At 40.4% G+C, this 10623-nt stretch overlaps 1 protein-coding gene across 1 annotated transcript; it reads left to right on the top strand.

The window, feature by feature from the left end:
- On the top strand, positions 1-10583 carry scyl3 (SCY1-like, kinase-like 3). Its single transcript, XM_086282383.1, has 14 exons — positions 1-231; positions 359-602; positions 1061-1246; positions 1412-1525; positions 2829-2885; positions 2966-3068; positions 3158-3269; positions 3358-3435; positions 3563-3702; positions 3844-4034; positions 4535-4706; positions 6252-6401; positions 6494-7296; positions 10054-10583. Exons 2-14 carry the CDS (start codon positions 438-440, stop codon positions 10111-10113), a joined length of 2331 nt encoding a protein of 776 aa, XP_086138509.1. The 5' UTR covers positions 1-231; positions 359-437; the 3' UTR covers positions 10114-10583.
- Positions 10584-10623: the final 40 nt, after the last annotated feature.

The following is a 10623-nucleotide window of genomic DNA, read 5'->3' as shown; positions in this document are numbered from 1 at the left end:
GTGGTTTCGTCTTTTACCGGAAAGGTCCTTGTTTACAGCGCAGCTCTTGCTCCACGTTAGCGTCGGTGATTTGACAAGAAGGAAACGGGATTTATTTTTTTTTTTACTTTTAAAGCAGTTCGCAAAACTCGTTGAATTAATCTGTGGTACACTTCGACTGGCATGGTTGTTTGGAGGCGGAAAAGCTACCGACAAGGGCAGCAATGACAAGCTTGCTAACGTAGTGCTAAGGTTAGCCTGCTAGGCAACTGACGCTAGCTAACTTGTCACTAAGTGGTGCATCCAGTTTACTGAAACAGGTACCGGTATGTCAACTTAACTCTATAACAAGTACTCGTGTCTGTTTCTTTACTGACAGGCACTCGCACTGCCACGTATCACGCCTGGCTTGCTTAGTTTATGACCTGAGTGGCTGCTCATAAAGAACGACCGCGGTCATGGGTGCGGAGAGCAGCGCGGTGCGGAGCTGCACCCTGGAGGAGCCGCTCCTGACTCTGCCCACCGGACCCACCATGTACTCGGCGGTGCTCCAGGATGGAAAGCCCGCTTCTGTGTTTGTTCACAAACGTGGCAATGAAGACAAAGTCAACAAAGCTGCCAAGGTGTGTAATTTCCAGATGTCGCTGCTCGCCTTTGCCGTCGCTCATGTGCATTATGCGTGGAAGTGTGCAGCCAGCACGCTGCCATGATCATGTTGGACACAAAGTACCGCTGCAGCGTTGAGACATTTTTACCAAACTTCTCCAGTCGGTTTTCTGTCTTTTCTAAAACTCTGTAGAAAAAAAGTTCTTTAAAAAAGCGAATTATTGCATCACGTGTGATTGTGTGTGAAGTTGAGCTGTACACACAAGTGTGTAATGTGGATGTAACATTTTAATTAAGAAAAAAAATTAACATGGTTTTGCGTAGTGGAAGAGCCCCCTCCAACTTCAGTATTCTCTGTTGTGACTAGAATTAAATAAGTGAAAGTATGAGTTTTGTGTCTTAACTGACGGGTAATTTAAAATACTAATTATTTGCAATTCTTACACCTGCTTAATCATCCACACATTTCACCCAGCACCTGAAGACACTGCGACACCCACGTCTACTGCGCTTCCTGTCCTGCTCAGTGCAGAATGGTGGCATCCACCTGGTGACAGAGCCTGTGCAGCCCCTGCAGCTACTGTTAGACAGTCTCTCCCCAGAGGAAATTTGTGCAGGCATCTATGACCTCCTGCAGGCACTTGTTTTTCTGCATGAGAGGGTGAGTGTTTCTACAGTCTCTGCATGATTATATCAAAGCATGTGGGAAAAACAAGGTAGATGAAGATGGAGATGGTGATTGACCCTTGGATGTTGTTCTGTTTGCATTAAACATGCATGCATGCATATTCATGCAAGTTCCAAACTTGTCTTGCTCTTCCACCAGGGTAAGTCGAGCCACAACAACGTCTGTATTTCATCTGTATTTGTCAGTGATGATGGTCATTGGAAACTGGGAGGGATGGAGACTGTCTGCAAGTTCTCTGAAGCAACTCCTGAGGTAAGAAGTGCATTAAAGCCATGTGGGCAGTCATGTGAAAAAGAAAGTTTGAGAAGAATTCTTTACTGTCCTGTGGAAAAACTAAGTAAATATCATGATTCAGTAGCTTGTAGCTTTCTCAGTCTTTTACATCATAGTGAAAGAATATTGACCCACTCTTTGTACAACTCTTTTTACAACATTGTTTCAGTTCATTGAGGTTTGCAGGCATTGGCTTAGGAGATGATGTCAAATTTCAATTGATTTAAGGTCTAGACTTTGTTTTTGTTTGTTTGTTTGTTTGTTTGACAACTACTTGAAGTTTTAGCTGTTGGATAGAGTTGGTCTTTGGTACACAGAAAAGCTCATGGTTGACACAATGACAGCAAAGTGCCATGGTCATGTGGTTGCAGAGCAAGCCAAAATCATCATCCCTCCACCACTGTGCTTAAAAGTTGGTTTGAGGTGTTTGTGCTGATGAGCTGTTTTTAATTTTTGCTTGATGCGATTCTGTGCATTATAGCTAACCATTTCCACTTTGATATCATGTAGCCAAAGCACATACCGTAAATCCCGGACTACAGAGCGCACCTGATTAAAAGCCGCATGCTCTAATTTTAGAAAGAACATAAATTTTGTACTTCTACAGGCCGCACTGGATTTTAAGCCATATGCGTTTCACTTCTAATATGAGATATTTACACAGAAATATTACACGTGAGGATTAATCCGTAAGGTAACATAAACATGGTAACATACAAAAATACATACTGCAAATGCTTTCTTTCCTTGAACAGCGCCTGTAACGTGGCTACCTTTAAGTATTAAGTACGTTGCTCATGGTTTTTTTACGGAACAGTGCACAAACAACATTACGTCTCTTAACAACCGGTAAAAATATATACAGTATATATATTACTTATCAATTTTATTGGTCTACTGTTACCAGGCAAAATGTTTTTGGCTGAATGAAAAACAATATGCATTAGCCGCACGTCAGTATAAGCCACAGTGTTCACAGTGTGGGGGAAAAAGTAGCGACTTATGACCCGAAAACTACGGTAATACTGGTTAAGCTGTTTTCTAATCGTACTGTCATAACATGCTAACTGATATTTGAGAAAACATTTTGTATGACTGTAATACCACAATTCAGTCCGTGTGTGTTCACTCAACTCAAAGATTTATCCAAACATTGAGCTATTTTTCTTGCAATGTATATACAGTTCAGCAGTTTTAATGCACTTTTTTTTAGACTGTTTGAAGACTCACTCTGTAAAATATCAGGTTTATGTTAAATGTTGGCTATTCCTAAACTCCTTAGTTCCTCACAAGCATCCAGAATGCAAGAGAGGCCAGCTATCTTCCTCCAGAAGAGCAGGTAAGCAGGTTAAAGTTAATGATTGACAAGAAGCACTTCCCACTGTGTTGACAGGTTTTCAAGAAACGTTTTCTTGACAGGTGGAGGGTTTTAAAATCCTTCCTGATAAACATGCTCACTCTCGGGACTGTTACTCTTTTGGGATGATGGTGGAGTCTCTTATTCCCCTCCTTAATGGCTATGGTAAGGAGAGGTGACCTTGAATATCACATTTCATTTTTTCAGGTTTAACCTGCATGTACATTATCATATGCTTGCACTGTTGTTTTCAGTGTCACAGGAGCTTGCTGCCAGCCTGACAAAAACACTGCAGGCAGGCCTGCTGAACTCTGACCCCATGTCGCGGCCGCCACTCAGTTCCTTGCTCACCAATGACTTTTTCAGGTTTGTGTGGTCAGGTTTGATTTGTAGTTATCATTAAATACTCAGAATGATTTTTTTTTTTAAGCAAACATTCTTTTTCTGTGAACAGGAATGACTTTCTGGAAGTGATGAATTTTCTGAACAGTCTCACCCTAAAGACAGAAGAAGAGAAGAATGAATTCTTTAAGTAAGAAATAATGTAGTGATCTTGTTACATGTTATATGTGGACTTTTTTCACAGATAGAATTTTCTTTAACTTGTATTATGGTGTATATATTCTCCTTACGTAGTGTTTTGGTTTTATGTTTTTTAGGTTTCTTCTAGACCGAGTCCAGAACCTCCCTGAAGAGTTGATAGCTACACGCCTTGCTCCCAAACTCCTTAACTCTCTCGTTTTTGCAGAACCCATGGCTGTAAAAAGCTTCCTGCCTCATCTTTTAAGGCCAAAGAAAGGTGAGATTGCATTTGAACAAAAATTGGCTTCTGATAACCAGATCTTCTAATCCCATTTTCTGAGAGAAAGCCAGAACTTAGTATTTGCCTGACAGGCACAAATGTTTTATGAAACTTTCTTTATTTCACCTTTGTGGACAGATAACAGTGGTGGTGGTAGCAGTGAAGATTGCCTGCTGTCTATGTCCCTTTACCGTAAGCATGTGATTCCTCAGCTTCTTGAACTCTACAAGGTCAATGAGGAACATGTCCGAATTGTGCTGCTGACCCACATCCACCTTTACGCTGAGTTTTTCTCCCACGATGAACTCAAAAACCAGATCCTACCTCAGGTGGGGTGTTACTTTAGAAGCAAACTTTTTTGTTGTTGTTCTTGTTGTCAAAAAAACGAAGACAGTTGAAGCTGAAATGTTCAGTATTTTGGAAAATGTTTAAACCAATAAACAAATTTTTTTTTCTTTAGTCTTACCAGACGGGGAGATTAGGTAATAGCTTAAACAGGCAACCCCAGAAATTGTAACCAATTTAATAATGATAATAATAATAATAATAATGTATACTTTAATGATCCCCGTGGGGAAATTCCTCTCTGCATTTAACCCATTCACTCAGTGCAGTGGACAGCCATTGGGCGCCCGGGGAGCAGTGTGTAGGGACAGTACCTTGCTCAGGGGTACCTCAGGTAGCTGTTCAGGGGAATCGAACCCCCGACCTTCCAATCACAGAGCCACCACTTTTATCACACCAATTTTATCTAATGTCTAAAGCTTGAGAACAAAATTCAAATGAAACTATCTCTTAAGTATATTATCTTGTCTATTACTCTCTTTAGGTTTTGTTAGGAATGAGAGACACCAATGATTCTCTGGTTGCCATGACGCTGCAGAGTCTTGCGGTGTTGGTGCCCTTGCTCGGGGCTCAGGTGGTTGTTGGTGGAGAGAGAACCAAGGTCTTTAAATGCACTACACCTAACTTTACCAAGTCTACAGAAGTGACCCCTGAAAGTAAGCAACACTGTCTATAAATGTCAATGAAAGCACCTCTATCTAAATAATAACTAAACAGTGCAAGACAGCACAAGTCTTGTATTGCGATAACTAATTTATTAAAATTTTATGTCTAATTTTTTTTGGATAAAGACACTTTTTGTAGTTATGCCTCTGCAAACCACTGCAGTGGATTTTAAATCAAACAGTCGACTGCAGATTTTCAGCTTTTCCAAAAGTATTGCATAAACTGTTTAGTAATTACTGGAATATTAAATGTCGACAATTTTCAGAGGCTCAAAAGTAACTGGACAAACTAAAACTGCAGTAATTTTAAATATAAGAGTTTGTTTTTGTAACTGGACAAAAATCCTTTTGCAGTCAATTACTGCATGAAGTCTAGAATCCACGAACATCATCAGATGCTGTGTTTCCTCCCGTGAGATGCTCTGCTAGGTTTTATTGGAGCTGCCTGCGGTGCCTGGTTGTTTGTGGGTCTCCCTGCAATCAGTTTTGTTTTCAGTCTTCATGCTGTGTTCCGTTGGGATTAGACTGACTTGGCCACTTAATGTTATCTTTGCCTTGAGATAATCTTGCGTTGTTTCAGCATCATGCTTTGAGCCATTATCCATTTGCACTGTGAGGTATCTCTATTTTCAGATGTGTGAGTGATGACGTAGCCACTTAACACGTTTTTGCTATTTCACAGATAGGTTTGTTTTGGTTTTCAGCCTAATGATGGCTTCCTTTACTTTTATCAGTATTTATTTGGATCTCATATTGAGAATTTCAAAGGGAAAAACTACAAAATGCAACACTTGAGATTATCTCCTATCTCTTATCTGCTTAATTTGTCACAAAATAATGAGAAAACAGGCCTCACTTGGCCATGAAATTGGTTGTTAGTCAATTGTCCTGTTACTTTTGAACCTCTGAAAGTGGGGGATCGTTTAAAAACAGATGCAATTTGTAAACAGCTAATTTAATACTTTAGTTAAACCCCTTGAATTAAAGGTGAAAACCTTCAGCACTTCAGTTGCATGAAAAAAGACTGCAGTGGTGTATAGAAGCAAAATTATTTAAAATGTGACTGTCCAAAACCTTCTGGACCTAACTGTATATAGAGTACATTTACATTATTGATACCGTATATCAAATAAACTGAGGCTTTTGTTGTTGTTGTTTTTTGAGAATTTAGCTATACCATATAAAAGGGGTGCACAGAACCTGATTGTGCATTAAAGGTCTGGCATCATACAGAGCTTACTAAATAAAAACCTTAAATAAAATGCTTTATTTTACAAGTAATCTTTAAAAATCAACCAGGAACCATTACAAGAACATTTTATATGCTGGAAGCATTCCTGCAGCAGTGTGTAGTAGTAAATGGGTCCTAGCGTGCCGTGAGCATTATTGTCTCGTCCAAAGAAGATTACTAGTTTAGTCAGACTACCAGTTCAAACTAGAAAATCTGGATTTGGAAATTGAAATGTCACTCTAGTAATCCTTTAAGAACTACAGTCAAGTGAGCTACTCTCATCTTACTTTACTTTTATTCTTTAGCCTCACCTGTCCATATAGTTGGAAGTTTCCACCCTCAGATGGCCCAACCCTCCAAAGTGCTGAATTTATTCCCTAGACCATCAGGGACTGAAGGCTTAGTCCTCGGTCACACGGGTAGCAAGACACCAAGGGTTATCAAGCCAGTATCGGGTAAGAAACTCCCTTCATAATATTAATTCAAATGAATTTGTTCATTTATTTAAGGTCCATTGCATATTATTTTTATTTTTTGTATATTCCAGATGTTAGTAGAAAGATGTCTCTGCCTTTGAATGGCTTTCATCAGGACAGTGAGATGGACCAACTTTCTTCTAGCCCAGAGCAGACTGACAGACTAGAAGGCACTGTGGAAGACTGGCCTGACTGGAGTGACCCTGATAGTGAGAATAGAGATGGGCATTCGGTCCAGATCCACATACAGGCCTCAAAGGGCGTAGATCCAGTTAGCAGCCTGGCAATCACACATCAGAACACAGATGAGGAGCCGTGGGATGACTTTGAGGACACTGAACCTACCTCGGATCTCTCCCCCACAGCTCCTTTATCAGACTCAGTCATCCCTGCACCACCCAAAGGGGGCGCTGCTTCCCCATCTTCGAAACATGGTCCTGAACCACTGAGACTGGGTTCCTCTAAACCCCTTAAGTTGAGCTCAACACTGCGGCAGTCAACAAAGACAGAGGCCACTTCCTTATGGGACAATAGCTGGGCTCAAGAGAAAAGGAACTCTCAGAAATCACATAACCGCTTAAACCCCCAGTCCAAACCTACAGTGCCACAAAAAAGTAGTTCAGTAGGTCTGGGGGAGGAGTTTACTATAAGGGTGAAGACAAAGGTACAGCAAGACCCAGAGCTGGATTTGTTTGCAGACATGGTGCCGGACATCAAGTTGTCATCTCCAGCAGTGCTGTCACTACAAGAGACTGGCAAGCGTGAAGCAGAACTGTCCACAGCATCTTCTGATAACACTAAACCTCTGCAGGTCGATTCATCCATCGATACTTTAACATTCACTGCCAAGTTTGCAGCAGTTGACCTGACTGAGGTGAGTGTCTGGTGAAAGGATGTTTTATATACTTTAATATATTGGTTCTCAATCACAGCTGCCTAGCTGCCTGGGATTACCCTGATTTCTGAAATCTTGATTATGTTATACTTAATGCTGGTAAAATAAGTATTGAACATGTCACCAGTTTCCTAAGTAAATATATTTCTAAAGGTGCTGTTAAGATGAAATTCTCACCAGATGTCAATGACAACCCGTCCAGTCCACACACGCAAAGAAATCAAACCATAGATCTCCGTAAAATAATGAGACAGGGAAAAAGTATTGCTGATATGAAGAAAAGAAGGCACACAACAGGGTGCTCCCCACACGATTTCAGACAGCGGACTGAAAATAATTATCAGTAGAGTTTTCCAAGAGCCAAGGACCGCTTGTGTAGAGCTACAGAAAAACATGGAATTAGCAGATACCACTCAGTATCACCCCAAAACGTGTTATAGGCGCGCCGGTCCATCATGTTCATTTCTCACTTTGCCTCTCCAAACAATGAAATGGACACGTGTGCAGAAGTTGCATTACCAGCAGGGGGATATAATATATTTAAAGTTACAAAGTTGGTAATGAGCAAAAAAATGTAGTAGTACATTCAAGGTCCTTAATTGTCAGAATCAATTAAGCTAGGCGCCTAATGTGTGTATGTGTAAGTATATGCAAATGTGTTAATGTCTGTTTAAACACTTTCCCGTGGTTATTTCCATGCTGGCTTGAAATAAAATATCTCCCTCTGCTTTTACTGCAGAAGCTTCAATTTGTACATGCGTGTACATTTCACGTTTTGGAGAGCAAAGCGTGAAATGGCCAGTGTGTCTATTACATGCTTTGCCCTGATATCGGATTGCGGGAACAATTGTTTATAAGAAAACAAGTATTGTACTCGACCACCGTGGACTGTATGCACACTCACCACGCCATAATCTCATTTCTGAAGAAAAAGCATGTTGAAGCAAATTTAAAGTTTGCTGAACAATATTTAGACAAGCCTGGGAAATAATAGGAGAATATATTCTGGCCATGTTTGGAAGACAAAAGGTGTTGCATATCATGTCAAAAGTGAAGTTTGGAGATGGGAGCGTCATGGTGTGGGGCTGTTTTTTAGCATACAGCATGGGCAGGTTTGTGTAACTGAAGGAAGTATGAATGGGAAGATGCACTGAGATAAAAACCTGCTGCCATCTGCCAGGATGATGAAGATGAAATGAATGTGTCCAGCAAGACAATGATCCCAAAGACAGTCAAGGAAACTCAACTGGTTTCAGAGAAAGAAAATAAAGCTGCTAGAATGTCCCAGCCAGTCACCTGATGTGAATCCCCTTGAAAATCCATGGAAATGATGCTGTTTTTGTGCTTTCTATTCCCTTGCCATCTGTTATGTCATATGTAGCACCAGGGTCTCGGAGGAATGTTGCCTCGTTTCACTCTGTGCTGTACGACTGTCCATGGTTAAAATGACAATAAAAGCGACTAAGAACTAAAGCTCAGAGTTCATAGAAGGGGCCTAAAGAACCTGGAAGAATGTTTGTGTGGAAGAATGGACCAAAATCACGTGCGAAGTATTCAATACATTTAAGCAAGCCTGTTCAATACTTCAATACTTCCCTGTCATTTCTCAGTATGGATTGGATGAGTTGTTATCGATAACTGGTGAGAATTTCATGTCAGTAGCACCTTCAGAAATATATTTAGTTAGAAAATTGGCGACGTATTCAACACTTATTTTACCCGCTGTATGTGAAGCACCATCTGTGTACAATCAGTTATAAGGTATGACTCTGTTTCTTCATTTTACTGTTTTTGGAGGCCTTGTTGGTTTGTAGAACTTTTAGATATGCAGACTGTAACAAGCCTGAAAACACAGGCTCGTTAGGCTTGGGGTGGCTGTGGCTCAGGTGGTAGAGCAGATCAGCTACTGCCTGGAAGGGTTGGTGGTTCAATCCTTCCCCAGTCTGCATGCCAAGTATCCTTGGGCAAGATAATAACCCCGAGTTGCTCTCCGATGCATCCATCGGAGTGTGAATGTGTGCGAATGCTTAGATTGCACTTAAAGAAGGAAGTGCTTGTCTGAGTGGGGGTGAATGAGGCATGTTGTATGAGTACTCTGGGAGAGTAGAAAAGCGCTGTATAAGAATCCATCCATTTACAACTAGATGTTTTGTTTTTTACACTAACAAATTTTACTTTGAATTATCTAGTGACGGTAGGTTCCAACATGACTTGAAATTCTTTTGACAGTTACACTTCTGTGTATAACTTTGGAAATTACTGCAACCTGTAACCATTTAACACAGCTGCCATGATTTTGAAGAACCTACGAGCCAGAAGACACAGAAGAGATACAAATGCATGTCTAACTTTAAAAATACTGACGGCCACAAGTGTTACCTCTCAGCTTGCCAGTTGATGCACATACAGTATAAAATTCAAAATCCAAAATGATTTTCAGAAAAACTGACCTCTGACCTTGAATTTAAGGTCACTGAGATTACCTTTTTTCAAGATTTTTAGTAGATGCACCTACTGTATGAATTTGAAAATCCTGTCACCTCATTGTCACATTCACAAACATGGGTGCCCATGCCACCTGCCCACTGTGGGGACAGTAGCCCATTAGCCTTTAACAGCTGAGGGGTAAAAAGTGACCGTCAATGACAATCAATGAGAATTAAGAATTTCCCACTATTGTAAATATTTTTCCCAGTGGATGATTGCACCTTTTCCTTTACTTCTTTTCTCTCAAAGACTGAACCAGATGGCTGGGGAGATGAAGATGACCTGAACTGGGAGGATAACGCCTGGTGATTACGTTTGATCCATTACTTCCATCTGCAGTAAAAGACTTGACCACTGGAAAACTGAAACCCATGCACCACATCTGGAGTGCCAACAGACCAGTAAACTGGAAGTAGTTTCTCATTTAACATGATGCAGTAGGGATGGTAATGCCAGGGATGGGCTAAGGCTTTTTATGTTATGTTGATTTTGTCATTTTTAATTATGAGAACTTGCTTTTAAACTGGAACGATCAGCTCTTCATCAGATGGTGCTAGACTTGGACAAAATAAGCCATTTATAATTTGCCAATCAGAGGTGAATGTAATCCTGTTTCATCTGCTCTGCTTTTTTTTTTTTTTTTTTTTTTTTTTTTTATGGGTTATTTTCACTAGTGGCATAAAGAAACGTTTCGGAGATACTGGGTCTTCCCAAAAAGAGTCAGTTTGATTAACTGAAGGCTTGCACTTTGAATGAATGTGAAATCAGAATTGCATAATTTATTAGTAGCTTTTGGGTTGATGGTGAAATAAAGTAAAA

This window comes from Aulonocara sp. 'chitande type north' Nkhata Bay, linkage group LG23 (genome assembly GCF_057382095.1).
Source record: "Aulonocara sp. 'chitande type north' Nkhata Bay isolate Kocher_YH1m ecotype deep benthic linkage group LG23, A_spYH_male_GT1.1, whole genome shotgun sequence".
NCBI classification, from domain to species: domain Eukaryota; kingdom Metazoa; phylum Chordata; class Actinopteri; order Cichliformes; family Cichlidae; genus Aulonocara; species Aulonocara sp. 'chitande type north' Nkhata Bay.
This window is presented reverse-complemented; position numbering and strand designations above follow the sequence as displayed.